This window comes from Solea senegalensis, linkage group LG11, assembly GCF_019176455.1.
Source record: "Solea senegalensis isolate Sse05_10M linkage group LG11, IFAPA_SoseM_1, whole genome shotgun sequence".
In the NCBI taxonomy this organism is placed as follows: domain Eukaryota; kingdom Metazoa; phylum Chordata; class Actinopteri; order Pleuronectiformes; family Soleidae; genus Solea; species Solea senegalensis.
In genome coordinates this window covers 21,991,415-22,006,723 of record NC_058031.1, presented here as the reverse complement: position 1 = coordinate 22,006,723, position 15,309 = coordinate 21,991,415, and the positions used below count along the sequence as shown (strand labels likewise).

At 41.3% G+C, this 15,309-nt stretch overlaps 1 protein-coding gene across 1 annotated transcript; it reads right to left on the bottom strand.

The window, feature by feature from the left end:
- Positions 1-2,663: 2,663 nt before the first annotated feature.
- On the bottom strand, positions 2,664-14,845 carry dhx35 (DEAH-box helicase 35). Its single transcript, XM_044039215.1, has 21 exons — positions 14,789-14,845; positions 14,260-14,387; positions 13,648-13,740; positions 13,287-13,364; positions 13,077-13,181; positions 12,930-12,991; positions 12,036-12,105; positions 11,869-11,928; positions 11,447-11,559; positions 11,277-11,373; positions 10,602-10,760; positions 10,234-10,444; positions 10,011-10,135; positions 9,804-9,858; positions 8,950-9,140; positions 8,789-8,866; positions 8,009-8,138; positions 7,793-7,874; positions 7,094-7,165; positions 5,887-5,998; positions 2,664-4,348 (listed from the first exon to the last, which is right to left on the bottom strand). The coding sequence occupies exons 1-21, from the start codon at positions 14,826-14,828 to the stop codon at positions 4,310-4,312; spliced, it is 2,100 nt and encodes a 699-aa protein (XP_043895150.1). The 5' UTR covers positions 14,829-14,845; the 3' UTR covers positions 2,664-4,309.
- Between the last annotated feature and the right edge of the window lie 464 nt (positions 14,846-15,309).

Here is a 15,309-nt window from a genome sequence, read left to right as displayed (position 1 = left end):
CTACTCGTTGTTTAGAGAAGTTATATATAAATGAAGGTTATTATTATTGTTATTATTATTATTATTATTAATACTCTGACCTGCTCCATCCTCTGACCCAAAATGACCATATCCTTTGTGCTTATGGATGGACAACAGTCACAGCCGCCACTAAAATAAATACAGACTCCTCAGCCACTTTATTAGGTACACCTGAGTCCTCAACAATACAAAACACATGTAAATATCCACATTGTTTTTGCCTTTTATTAAATCTTTACTCTTGCAGTCCGTTATCTCTGGTTATGTCAGAACATGATGCAGGTCACAGCAAGTTTAGAGCTTGTGCTGCCCTCTCGTGGCGTCCTTTCACACTGCAGCCACTGGTTTTACTGTCATGTTGTTTCATTTATTTATATTATCTGATAAGCTCACTCTGTTATGTGTTAAAGTCATACTTCCTGTGACAGCACCCGCGTCTGCTACACCAAAACAAAAAGACAGAGAGACTGGTGAGTGCATGACAATAAGGCTTTTATTTATTTGAGGGTGTGAGGAGGAGATGGAGAGGTGAGGTGAACAATCACACAGTTTAATCTAGAGTTCACTGCAGTGGCTGCACAAGTTATCGGCACAAATGAGCGTCGACGAGTCTCCTCGCAAAAATGGCTTGGTCTGCAATGAGTCGGTCAAGCGTAATACTGTATGTCTACATCAGTGTACTGGTTCACATGCAGAAGGTACTTGTGGTACATTTGTATATCCATCTAATTTGAGTTGGTTTATTTAATCTACGTGACGGCGCGTGTCAGTGCGAGTGTGGATTACAGGTTCACGGAACTCTACACTGTGACCTCCACGAGTTCTACAGAAAAAGACCATGCAGGCAGAATCCAAAGGTCCGTCAATCAGTCGCAACTGGAGCCGTGGATTTCCTGAAGGTTTCACCTCAGGCTGGGAAATATGACGATATTATATCTACTCTATATCGTGACATGACAGAAAATATGGTCTTAGATTTTGGATATCGTCATATTGTGATGAGATATCTGTGATTACCTTTCCTGGTTTTTAAAAGGTTGTTGTTAAAAAAAAAAAAAAATAAAAAGCCAAAGAAATGGAACTGTATTTTAAGCATGGAATACAGATGTTTTACAGTATATTTTACAGTAAATTTTACAGTGCCACATCATTTTAACCAATTCATTTTCAACTGAAGTAGTTGCTGCTGCAGTTACAATGACGCTCTCTCACTTTGACGCACTAGCTCGAGCACAGGCTTTGTAGCAAAAATACAACTTGTGGTCAACAGATCGAGTATCTCGGAACGCAATTGAGTGACGTTCATGCAGTTTTAAATCCAGTATGTTTACGGATTGGACTGGGCCGTTTTCCAAAACATTTACTTAAAGGAATACTTCACCGATTTGGATTTAGCTTTGCATGCGTCCTGTTAGTGTATCCTGTATCCTGTATCCTGTTAGCATAACTGTTAGCAAAGATGGCGGACACTGTTTACATTCTGGGAATGAGGTGCAGTCTAAAAAGTGCGGAATTAGCGTTGCAGTTTCAAGCCTCGGACCAGGTGTCACTGGTGGACACGTAACAAAGAAATGAATGAAGATATTTCTCGACTCAGGGGAAAGTGAAGCTAAATCTTTTCAAAAATACTAGCCCTATTCTAGTAATACAAAGCTAAATGCAAATCTGGGAAGTATTCCTTTAATTTCAATCCTTTTATAGGCCCCTTTCTGAATTCAAAACTTTCATGACCGGCACTGTTGCCTCGCTGGTTGCATGTTCTACCAGCATGTGTGTGGATGTTGTTTGTCTCTATTTGTTGGCCCTATGATGGACTGGGGATTATGTCAGCTGGGATTGGCACCAGCAGCCCCGCGACCCTCATGTGGACAATAAAGCAGTAGACGATGGATAGATAGATATAGATTGATGATTGATTGTTTCCTCGCGAGAGGTGAAACGCCTTGAAGAATTCCACGAGACCAGCTGCTTCCTACTCTTTGGCTTTTGGATAATTATGACATGGATGAATGAGGATCTACACAGACATCATGCAGGCAGAAGTACGACCGGGTGACAGTGTAACCCCTCACTGATTGTACCGTTGATACTGCTCTCTGATGCGTTCAGGGCCAAACACCTCTGAAGACAAACAAAAAAACTTGTAACGGACTCAACTAAACAACTGAAGACAAGTGTACGTGTGAGGAGTGAAGAGTGAAAACTGGCCATTTTTACCACAACACCAGCGTGAAGATGGCGTGGGTAAGAAGAAAAGTACAATATGGCTTTGCTCAGGACTGAGACGAACCTAAACTTTAAAAGGTAAAAAGGCAATTACTATGGCTGTATTTAGATAAATGCTACTGTTTCTTTGAGGCTCTGGACACGCTGAGCGCCTGAATGCACTTCTGTTGTCATCGCAGCTAGAAATGGCACTTTTTTTTTTCTTCTTTTTTGTTTGATTTCACAGCTTTTCACTTGTCGAATGCTCGGCTGTTATTTGCACATTCCATCCGGAAAAAAATGAAATGTGAAATATGCTGATTAAGCATTAACGGGCACAGAGTGGTGACAAGGCCACTACGTCTGAGCTTCACTGTAGCTTTGTGTTTGATACAGACTGGAAAAATGAGGGTTGCAAAATAAAAGCAGTCCTTACATATCATCATCATCATCATTATTATGATTAGTATCGTGAAAGATCTGACTGGAAAAAATAAGAAAAAGCACTTCCTTCTGTCCATATCTGAAAATATATATACATTCTGCACAAAACAAAGAGTTTAAAACTGAATAATCACAGTGAACTTATTCAAAACAAAAGAGCAAATTAAGGGACCGTTCACATGCAGCAACTGAGGGCGTATCCACATGGAAACTTTCACTGTACGATTTTATTTTTCCCCTCTTAAGAAGTTTTCCAAATTAACCAAAATGAACCTTAACGGTGTAACAGCCCTTAAAAATGCTGGAAGAAGTTGTGAAAGAAGAAGTTGCTGCAACTCCACTAAATTAATGAATGTTGTATGTATTAAAAACTTCAACTCAAAACAAAGATTAAAAAAAATTTAAAAAATGACCTGCACTAATTTTCCCAGAGTTTTATCTATCCTGGTGCAAATCTTCACAGTTTATTATGTAAAGTATTGAAATTTAAAAAGAAAAAAACATGTATCTACTGCCCTCTCTGGTCAAACACCAGCTACTGCATTCAAATTTTGCCATTGGCTTTCTTAGTCCACGCTCGCATCACTGGTACTACACTTTGGTCACCCCCTGAAGCTTGTTGTCCCAGACTCCTCCCCCTTTTATAAACACCTGAGGTGTGGCTTCGTCACCTTTCTCTCTGTGGGTGATTGTGAGGGTCATCTCACTCGGGTGTCAGATTTCACTACCAGGCCGCAGCCCTCTGCAGTCCAAAAATATCCCTAGCATCCCTAGTTTTAACAACATATTAGTTTTTCATTTATTCAGATTTAGTCTAGACACTAAAGTTAGTGTAAAAGGAAAGATTTTATGTCACGCTTTGTGCTACCGTGTCGACATCCTTGACATTTTATGACAAATTTGGCTGGGAACTGAGAGAGAGACGTGCGCGTGTGTGACTCATACAGTGTGAACACCCGTTTTGCTAACATGGGCACCGAAATGGAAACACAGCCATGACACTAGGGCCCTAATCACCTTCTCTGCCCGTGGCCCCCCAAGAGTCTAGGACTACCTCTGTCGTCACTCGTTATAAAAATAATGTATGTGTGTGCGCAAAACAACAAAAGAAAAAACCTAAATCATCGTCATCAGACCCTCACTGGGAAACATCCTTTTTCCAACTTACTTTCCACCACGGAAAAATGAAATCGGTAGTTTAAAAAAAATAACGAAGCCTAGAAACCAAGTATGGCACAGGAGTGGCTCCCTGGACCTCAGGACACTCCGACTATGTACAAGAATGTTCATGAATGAACCCCATGACCATGCTCGAATGAAAAGCCTGGACTCAGCGCACAGTCGTCATCATTTACTCTCAAATAGAAACTACACATCTTTGCCAAAAAGAAACACTTTCAAAGGAAACATGTGTTAAGGTCAGTACTAAAAAATAGATCTGCGTGGTCCTATTCTAGCATGGCCACAAAGTGTGGGGGAGTGGGGGAAGGGGGAAGGGGGGACGGACTTGTGCAGGTGAACGTTTATGGAAAATAAATATTTTACATCTTTATATACAGTGAGATGGAGACGGGCACAGTGGCTATTTGAGAGAGATTTTCCCCGTTTAGTTCAATGAGTCTTGCTGTGGTGATGACATTTACAGGACCCGGGATCTCTTGCTGGCAAGTGAACCGTGCTGAAAATGAGAAGAGGCGACAGAGTTCAAAGTTCAAAGTTCACTCCAGGAAGAAACACAGAGGATGTCATGAACGAATTAGGGCTGGACAATATATGCATATTATATCTGTGTCATGACACGAGACGTGTCGTGATTATCTGTGATGACTTTTCCCTGGCTGTGAAATACACGCAATATTTTATATACACACATATATATATATACATATACTGTATATATACACAGAGAGAGAGATTAAAAAATACATGGAATGGACAAAATATATATATTTTTTAAAAAGTCACTTGATAACTTCTTTAAATTTAAGCCTAATTATTTGTGTCATATTTATAGGCAATTTCCTTATTTCTAAACACACGCACATATCCTTATTTAACATTGTAAAGCCAAAGAAATAAAGCAGGTATTATCTGAAATGAAAGGTAATAACTGGATTTTTTTATGATCACATAAACATTTGATATTTACAGTATATTGTTACTCTCCTTTGAAAAGCACAAATACCTCAAAAGAAAGCTTTTGGGATAGAGCCTCCCAATATTTTAAGTTATTATTTAAAAACCATATTGTGACATTTATCGAGATACAATTATATATATAAAAAAAAAGGTGTAACGTGATAAGATTCTTTTCCCATACGTCCCAGCCCAGCACTATTAAGAATATGCTCACTGCTTTATCCAACTATCAGACAGATTATTTCATCAGGAAACTGAAGGTTTTGTCACTTTGTAATCGAGGCAGCGGTAGACAACTTCTGCATTGCTGCGAGGTAAAAAAATCACGTTGTGTTTTTGTCAATAGACTTCAGTGCAGGGAAGTGAGGTAAGTTATGTGTACAGTCAATGTTTACGGCGCGTCAGAACCAGGGTTTAAGTTAGCCGGTATATGCCGGCTTTTGTTCGTTGTCATGTGAATTTCAACGGTACAAAAAAAACCTTGATAAAGGCCAAAATGTCCAGTGGAAAAAATGCCAACTAATAAGTATTAAATATTCAGATACCTATGAGATATGTTAACATGTGAACCTAACTATAAAAGAGTTTCTTGTTTTTTTTGTCTTGTCGAGAGTTCTCTGTTTCTGTGGTCATGTGACCGATTTCGTAGCTCGGACGCCCAACTGATGACAGCTCTGTGTGGGTACGGAGGGCTGAATTTCCAAACTGCTTGTGAAATAGTCATAAGGGATTTTTGGGGAAATGTACCCGGACTGGGGCAAAGCCGGGGAAGATCGCCACCATAATTCACGTGTCCGGCGCGCCTGCCGAACGCGGATTCTCGCTCCAAAGAAACGCCGACAAAAACGACGATCAATGCCGTTACACTCCACGTTACAGAAGTTCATATTCGAGTCTGACACTGGAAATGTGTCGGTCACGACCGATCGCCTTAAATTGTATAATCTGATCATAAGTAAAAATAAATCCCCAACTCTCCCTCTAACAAAGGGATAGAGAGTAACCGGGGTTTCAGCTTCGCTAACAGACCTTTTCAGCCAAATAATAACAAAAGTGGAGGGAGTTTCTTTGACCTACCTTCGCCTGCTTGTAAAAGTGAGGAGCCAACTCCACCAACCACGACGACTCAACAGCGGTCACATCACGCATGTAGTATTTTGATGTCTGCACCACTTCATTATAGACGACCCTGGACAGGAGACACAATCAGAATCACCTTCACAGGCCAAGTTTGTGTGTGTGTGTGTGTGTGTGTGTGTGTGTGTGTGTGCAAATACAGGGAAACAGGAGACTTTGGTTTCCCACACAGTGACAAATGGGGACAACAAAAGCTGAACAAAGAAGATAAAGATTTGTACAGAACGGAGAGAAGGAGGGAATACAATTTATGTAAACATAAAAATAATCTTCAGAATATCTCTGAAGATGAATAGCTGTACCAACACAGGAAGAAAGACTGGAAATTATGACTGAAATACATGATATGGAACAACTGACTCACAAAATAAGGACTCAATTGGATCAGTGTCAAGAGAAATTAAAGTTAGTTTTAAAGTTAGTTTTTTTATTAATCCCCTTAGGGAAAGTATTCCTCTGCATTTTGACCCATCCTAGAATTAGGAGCAGTGGGCTGCCACACTGAGTGGCGGGGGAAAACTGACTTTTTTTCACGTTTACGACGGCAAAAATGACTGAAACGCGATGCAAGAGAAATGTCTCTTTAGAGAAAACACAATCCAGATAGTTTCTTTGTTTGTTTTACTGTCGTCACTAAGAGCAGTTAAAAGTTAAAAAGGGAATAAAAAATACCTGCATATATTCATTAGAATGAGAGGTGCAACGGATCACAGGTTCCACTCTATCTAATCTAAATAAAGTCTTATAAGAAACGACGCAATTCAAGACAATGAATGTTCTCACTGATGTGAATTTCAAAATACTAATTTATACATATCTATGGAGACTGGGAGCCTCTCCAGCTTCTACTCTGCTACTGCCCCTGTCAGTACCTGTTGTACATTTGTGACTCTCACAGCTTCATACGACCGCTTGTTTTTCCATAACATCATTGCCTTTCAGATCAATACACAGCTGATCAATGGACCACATGCGTGTCCAAGTGAGGGGCATGATCCATATGGATCATGGATTAATTGTGGTCCATTGCACAACTAATTATAATAAATGTGCGAAAATAAAAGCTAAATCTAAAGAATAAATAAATAAATAAATAAATAAATGTACAAAATCCCAGCAGCATCATGTGTAAGGATTTAACACTCACCATTTTGGAGGTTTCTCTCCAAAAAGCACAGAGTTGGGGTGGATGTGAAGCTCGCGGTCGTCTCGTAAAGTCCTAGCAAAAGAAGATTGATGAGTTATTTGACCAAACAGGAAAAAGAAATAGTAAATTTTAGTGCTGTCAAACAATTAAAATATTTAACGTCATATTTAACTCACAATTTTTATCTATTTATTATAAATGCCCCTTGATTTATTTTTGTCCCATTATTTTCTCTCAATGTAATGCTCTGATCAACATAGAAAAGTGGATCGGCTTGCTTTGTGCACATGTTTTTTTTTATCTCTGTTTTATCTCTGTCACCCTGCACATTTTGAGTCATTCATCTTATTGTGAGAGCAGCACAATAATAAGAGAAGTGTCGTTCTTCAACGCAGACGGAGTCAGGCTGTGTTGGATACTGAGAGCCCGCACACAAAACCTAACGTTAGCCCAAACAAGTGTGTGCAACGTGCCTGTTGTGTTGTTTAGATCCGGTGTGGTGTTGTAGTTTTTCTAATGCTACTAGTTGTTGCAACAGCATGTGAAAAAAAACTACAAAGTTTGCTAGGCCACAAAGAATGTTAATCTCGCAATAAAAAAAACTGACGCCGCTAAAATGGGATTCGCGTTAACGCCATTAATAACGTGTTTAACTGACAGCACTAGTATGTTTACTTGGGAAGGTTAAACGTCTCTCACCTGTAAGATCCAGAGTGGTGAATGCGAGCGGCATTGGCAAAAAACCCAGATACGATGCACTTCAGGATCACATCAGGGTCACCTGTAACACAGTTGAGTCAAGCTGGTGGCCAAACGCGCCATTATTGCATTTGAGCGTGAACTCATATCAACAGCCGCGTGAGTCGTGTTGTGAACAAACACACATTATTGCACACAGTGAACACGTGCACTCACCTTCACTTGAAGTCCGCGGCACCTTAAACTTGTTCATGAGACGTCGGAGCTGCTCTCGTACAGTCACGGAGCGCAGCAGACCCTTGTAATTGAGGAAATGTTCCTGGCACCACTGGGAGCTCTTCTGGTGCTGCAGTGAGGGAAGAGTACATTCAACATTATATCCTTTTACACAGGTAGACGGACATTAAGACAGATACCTTACAGAGGTACAGTGTGTACGATTTAGGAACATCCATGTATGTTGTATGTACGTGCAATATATTTGAACGACTCTGCAACATCAGCACCTGTGTGCTCTTGTTTGGAGCACATGTGACATTAGTGCACAGTTACAGTGATGTACGACACGGTGGCAACAGATGTCCGAGCATCACGTCATTTCTACTCTACCCTCTTTCACCCGTGAGGCCGTTTGGGTTTCGTTGTCGAGTGTCGCGGTCGCCATGTCAGTGAAATAGCGCCGCCGTTTCTCAGCTCCATGCTTCTTTGTTATGTGCTCCCCATAAAGTGTCGGGGTGACGGCACGCTGCACTTCAGAATTCTGCCTTTTCATAACGCCTATTTTGGCCCTAAGAATGTTGGTGTTTTTCCCCACCCCTTATAAATAATAAATACAATTCTGGGCAGTCGTAATGAAATAACTAGTGGTTGAAAAGACAGTAATTGTGGATTTTCAGGCTTAGTGCTGCACGGATGTGTGTCAGAGTCCAGACGCCTGGCTCTCACAGACCAGACATGACCCGTGGGCCGCCATTAAGCCATATAGCTCCACTTTACCTTGATAAATGCTTCATAGACGTTCAGCATGGTGAGGTGGTCTCCCTCAGCGACTGCAAACTTCCTGTGCTCTCTGGCCTGCAGCGTGTGATGGCGAAAAAATATGATGCAATTGTTCTGTCAAATATACACACATCACATGATTCTGTTTTTCCACTTACGGCAGCTTTCTTCTGATTGGCCGGCGCAACAAATATATTCTGGATTTGCATCATCGCTGCTATGGTAACGATCTCTTTGGAGCAGCCGAAGTTTCCCGACTCCAGGAGCATCTTGGCAAACATGGGGCTGAGTGGGAACTCCGCCATGCGCATGCCCATCGGATCAGTCAAACGGCCGTAATGGTCCAGACCTGCCGACGGACTCGGTTACGATTGTGTGAGAACAACTTAGCCAAAACACAGTTTAGGACGAATGACTGTTTTTCAGGTGTTTTGGTGTGATGGTATGAGTTACTGGCACATATTCAGCACTGACTGACACAAGGAAAAAGCAGGTTTACTCTCAATTAAATTAAAAAAAAAGAATCTTTATCTTGCCGTTTGACAGCCTTTCCAACCTGGCAACTGAAGTTTGTGTCGCTTTGAAAACCCACACCAAAATCTATAGAGAAAATCAGCAATTTTACAAAACAGCACACATGGGAGATGATTTACCACTGGCTCCATGAAAAGTCCAACTGTGTTATTTGATTGGTTAAAAATGGTTCAAATCAGATTTCATTCAGATTTACCCAAGTGACACAAACTCGTCAAACAAGCCAGCATTCGACCAGCAACTCCCGAGTGCCCATCAGTTAAAAATGCTGATTTTTTTCTATGGAATTTGGTGCAGGAAGTGAGCATTTGCAGTCAGACAAGGCTGTCTAAAAGCACCAAATATACTTTTGGCATGGCATGTTTTCACTAAGAGTGAACCTGTCTATCTTGTGCAGTCATCTCGCACAATCACAATCCAAAAGAACCTTGGATTATCTCTTTAAAAGGGAGCAATTAACGTCACCAGAGTTTCTTACCTCCCAGGGCATAAAGCAGCTCCAGAGCCTGAACCATAGTCTGAGCTGGAGGAGGCTGTTAAATTCAACAAAAACAATATTTATTCTTAAAGACAGAATGAAGAGAGACAAACAGACAATGTGCGCGTTCATGTTGTGGTTTTTAAGAGGCCTTTCTGTGCAGTTGTCCTTCACAGTGGCCTGAACACAGCACAGCGAGCGACTCACAGAGAGGAAGCAGAAGCGCAGCACGTTGTCGATGCCTAACGCTTTGAGCTGCAGGATAACAGGGGCCAAATTGGTGCGCTGCATCTCCGGCACGGTGGCGACAGGCAGTTTTTCAAAGTCCTCCTCTGAAGGAGAAGAAACCAGAGGCAATAAGACATAACACAGCAAGGGAAAGATAAAGAGTGACAGGACGACAGGAACAAAACAACAAACTCACACTTACCTGTGTAAAGTCTGAAGCATTTCCCGGGACGGTTACGTCCGGCTCGTCCAGCCCTCTGACTGGCTGAAGCTTTAGAGATGGGGGTGACCACCAGGGATTCGATGGCAGTGGACGGATTGTATGCTCGCAGCTTTACAAATGCACAGTCGATGACAAATACAATTCCGTTTATAGTGATGGAGGTCTCCGCTATGTTTGTAGCCACCACCACCTGGAAGAAAGAAAACAGGGATAAGGCATTAATGTTATTCATTCTCTTAAGAACAGTTTGTTTAGTCCTTGTTTATTTTATCCTTCAGAAATTATGGAACATTTATGGTCAAAAATCTGAATTTCTCCTGCACAAAAGACGGACAGTGGGAATTTACCTTGCGAACAGAGGACGGCACCCTCTCAAAGACCTTCATCTGCTCAGCATACGGTAGTCCAGAATACATGGGCAAAATTCTCAGATGTTTCTTCATGCCGTATCGTGACAGAGACCTTGCCTGTTCCTGCAGGAGTGACACCACCTTCTCCACCTCTTCCTTTGGGGGGAAATAGAAAATGCACAAGATTATTTATAACAAAAAAGAAAAAAGAAGGAAGCTTTTGGAAGAATTTGGAAGGATTCTTTTGAGGCATTTTTAAGATTACACATTCATCACAGACCGTTTATAAAAAGTGGAAGTTGTATTCTGGTTGCAAAATAAAACTATAAAAAAAGATTTGCAGTTTGCAAAAAAAACAATGTTAGTCAATTTGTCCATTTTCCTCTAAATGGGAACATAATTTACCAAATTGGCATTATATACTTAATAAAAGAACTAACTGATTGAGACCAGTAACTCCTCAGGAAAATGTTTATAGGGACGTTATAAATGAGATGAGTCTGATAAACCAGAAACTTAAAGCCTCCAGGCATAGCATTTGCTGTCAAGGAGGCATAAAAACCTCACTACATTAGAGTAAAGAAATAAAACACTGAGTACGCCAATACAATTCATGTAAGTGGAAATGATTGCATAGAGTTCGATTTGTATTCAAGAGACATGTCCACTGGCCTGTCCTGTAAGAAACGCCAGGACATCACCGTCCTCCTCTGTCTCATGGATCTTCATCACGGTCTCCACTGTGGCCTTCACATAGTCTGGGACAGGGCTGAAGAAACAAAGAAAATTTTCACTTAACATACTTTTCTTCCTAAATAGAGAGTTTGGTGTGTGTCGAGCACCTGACAGTGTAGAAGATGTCCACTGGAAAGGTGCGTCCCTCCACCGTCAAAATACCACACGTGTCTTTGTTAGGATCCCCAGACTCATTCAGGTTGAAGAAGTCGTGGAATTTCTTCATAGCAAATAATTGAAAAAGAAAGCATTAAAGAGAATTTTATTAAATTTTTTTTGGGCCATTAAAACTGAATCATTTTGGCTTGTGGACAAATCAGTTCACTTTTACAAAAGACATTTTGCCCTCAAGTTTAAAAAAAAGGAAAAAGAGCATAACAGCTGTCTGATAGGGTATTTTAATTGTGCCTTTCTTTCCCTAATGTCTCGCAAATGTCAGTGCAATGTCATCAGACCTGAAAATCAATCAGTCTTTGTTTCTCTTTGCTTGCCACTCTAGCATATCTTCTCATCTTAACAATGCACTCACCTTGGCTTCCAGGGTAGCAGAGGCCACAATCAGCCGGAGGTCACGTCTCTTCTTCTGAATCTGTTGAACAAAGAGAGGAAAAATAATGACACGTGTTACATTTATGGCTAAAGCATAGCTGACATAGCACGACTTAAAAAAATGGCACTGGCGTCAGCAGATGTTACCTTCTTCAGGAGACCAATCGCTATATCTGTATACAGGGTTCGCTCATGAGCTTCGTCCAGTATCAACACACTAAAGATATAAAAACACAACAAAGAACAGTTAGCAATAGGGAATCCAGCAAAGTCTTTAATGCAATGAGTTTACATGTCCAAAAGCAAGAGGACATTTTGATATTCAGAGAGGCTACATTTGAAAATGCAAACGCCCAGAAGAGTCAACTTTTCCCGTCAGCTCCCGAGTCAAATTTACGGATAATGTCTGAGTGAGCCCATGTGAGAGTGCAGCACATTAACGGACAAATGCTCTGCTCTAATCTGTAGTCAAGGGAAATGATTTGGGGATCATAAGCTTTCTAGTTTCTGTATCTAATTTGATGTGGGTTGATAGCTACGGTTGCTCGCAGGTTAATGGTCTATGTGGGGAGCAAAAGAGGAAGTGGACAGAAATGCCTCTTTTTTTTGTAAAAGTTCTCTCTCAAGTGCAACACCATCCTTATATGTCATGTTCACTAAAAAGCAAACACAAAACGTGACCTTGATATCAATAGTTTTGCAGAGGAAGCCCCAAAATACTGGTCTTGGTCCCCAGAGACTAAATCATCTGGCAACAATGGGTTCTGAGATTGGCGTCCCGCCTCCCACATGCACAAGCCAGGTAACTAAAACCTTGATGTTCAGGACGTTGTCCTGCGTTATCCTGAGTGATCATCATCGTCATCATCATCACATGTAAAAATGTGGAAGCTACCAACACTCAGATATCCATGTCAGAAGGGCTTTAAAGACACATTTTCAGACTCAATTTCCATGTCTGAAAACAGCTCAAAAGCAAAAGGTGTCAACATATCTGCTGTGAGAATTGCCTCTAAACTGAAATAAGCGACGCAACGCTACCTGTATTTCTTCAGGAGAGGATCAGCCATCATCTCTCGCACCAGTATTCCATCTGTAAGGAACTGATTGACACAAAGATAGTTACACGCTGCAAGGAACCAATCAAAGCAAAAAAAAAAGCACACACACACGTGGATGTGGTAATACCTTGATCCTTGTGGCGTGAGGGTCAGAGCAGTCATCAAATCGGATGGTGTAGCCCACTTCATGACCCAGTAGGGCTCCGCGCTCCTCTGCGACACGGTTAGCAACCTATCAGCAGGAAAGAGGGGAGAATATGGCATCTGAATCTAACACAGGAATAATTGTGGCTTTGCCGTGACACAATGGTAGCAGGACATCAGGAGAAGCTCTTACAGAGATAGCAGCCACACGTCGGGGCTGTGTCACTCCGATCACCTTCCCCTCAGCTGCCCAGCCGGCTTCCAGAAGGTACTGAAAGGAGTCGATAAGAGGAGGGAGGTGAATCCAAAAAAAAGTGTTGGTCGAGGACACATAAAGAATATAAAGACAGTCCACAGTGGCTGTTTGTTTCACATCACTGAGAATAATTAAAGGTATTCTCATGTGGGTGAACACTGCCAGCAATTTCATTTCACTCTGCAGCCACGTCTGGCAAGGACGCGGTTTTGGCCAACTTGCTGTCTGGCATAAGTCCGGCTAAAGGTGTTCCAGAGCGGAGCACATACATGTTTAATGTTGCAAAGATCAGTTCTACCTGAGGTATCTGCGTTGTCTTCCCACATCCTGTCTCACCGACTATGATGACAGTCTGGTAGCTCTCCACCAAGTACAAGATGTTGTTTCTGTGCTGGAAGGAAAACAATAAAAAAAAAAATCAATTTCACTCATTAAACCACGTGCGTGCATCCATTTCAGTTCATTGATTAACTGAAAATGTCGGTGACACCTCAAATAAACACACATTTTCTAACAATTAGGCTCCTATCGGACAACTGTCAATCACACTAGTGAACTGGTGTTCACCCATATGTGCTGTACTTTATCGTCAATTTTCCTCTAACATCATTTACAAAGCTAGCATCAAGTTCTACTGAAGACGACCGAAAACTAGTGATTGAGACCACTGACTCCTCAGGAAAATGTTTACTGACCCCCCTAGTGGCTATTCAATATATTCATACTTCCTGGTTGGTCTCAAATAGCAGCAAACAGGAAGACTAGACCACTTTTTATGTATATTCAATAATAATAATATAATTCATACTCATTACATACACCACTATCCTAATAATGTTACAGGATATTGATGCCACTGTCACAGTTACAGAACCAGACATATTATACAGAGAGTTAAATGTGGAAAAACCTTGAACACTGGCAGTTTCTGTCGCTGCTTCTCTATAGACAGCGCTGTGTGCGGGTTGAAGAAGATGGGAGAGCCGGTAGTCTCTGTGTTGAGCTCCCGCTCCTCTGAAATCCCCGGAGCCTCAGCCCCTGAAGGTGAACAAGATGAGGAGGTGTTTTAGTGACAGCCGGCTGACGTGATGAAGAGAGGGTACAAACACCCCGCTATAAGCCCACACAGCTCTCCACTGGAGCCACTGTACCCCTCGGCTATGTTGCTGATACTTTCTGCCTCATTAAATGTTGGCTGAATGTTTTTATTTTCGCAGTTTACACAGTAATTCCGCAGCCCAGACCTGAATCACGCTGCTGCTGCTGCTGCTGCTGCTGTTGTGACGGAGGCTGCAGTCAAAGCGAAGCTGACTCACTGTTAGCACGTTGGCACATTAGCTTCTGTGCGCTAACTGGTAGAAGTTTTAAAATAAATAATTAAGTAAAAAATGACCACATTTAATGCGTTAAGTCTTCCATCTTTTTCTTTCTGTACTTACCCGGCTTCCAGAATTTCATCGTGGAGAGGGGAGCCGCCATCTTGCCCTTTACGTCACATGGTTTTCAGCGAGTGACGTCATTGTCTGTGGTTTCCACAGTAATGAAGTGGCTACGGCAAGCCGTTTCAACATTCATCGCGAGACAGGATTTTAAATTGGAAAGCCTATATTATTTGTTTTTATAAAAGACATTGAACAGAACATATCAACATCGAACAATCAAAAGGCTGCGAAGACAGTTGATGTCTTCTGTTATTTTAATATTTTAATATAGCCCTGCACTTTTGTTATTGTTTGTATGCGCTTTATGTTCTACGCTACCTCTGGTTTCTATGTTGTATGTGCCTACTTTTTCAATTAAAAAGGTGGGCAACATCTGCGTCCTTTGCATATTTATTTATATGTATATTTGTTATTTGCAAATGTATAGATAGACAGATGTGTGCATGTATGTTGTGTTACTGTCTCATATATGTTGATCTTACTTTGTATACTTGAATAAACGTTGACTAAAGTTTACT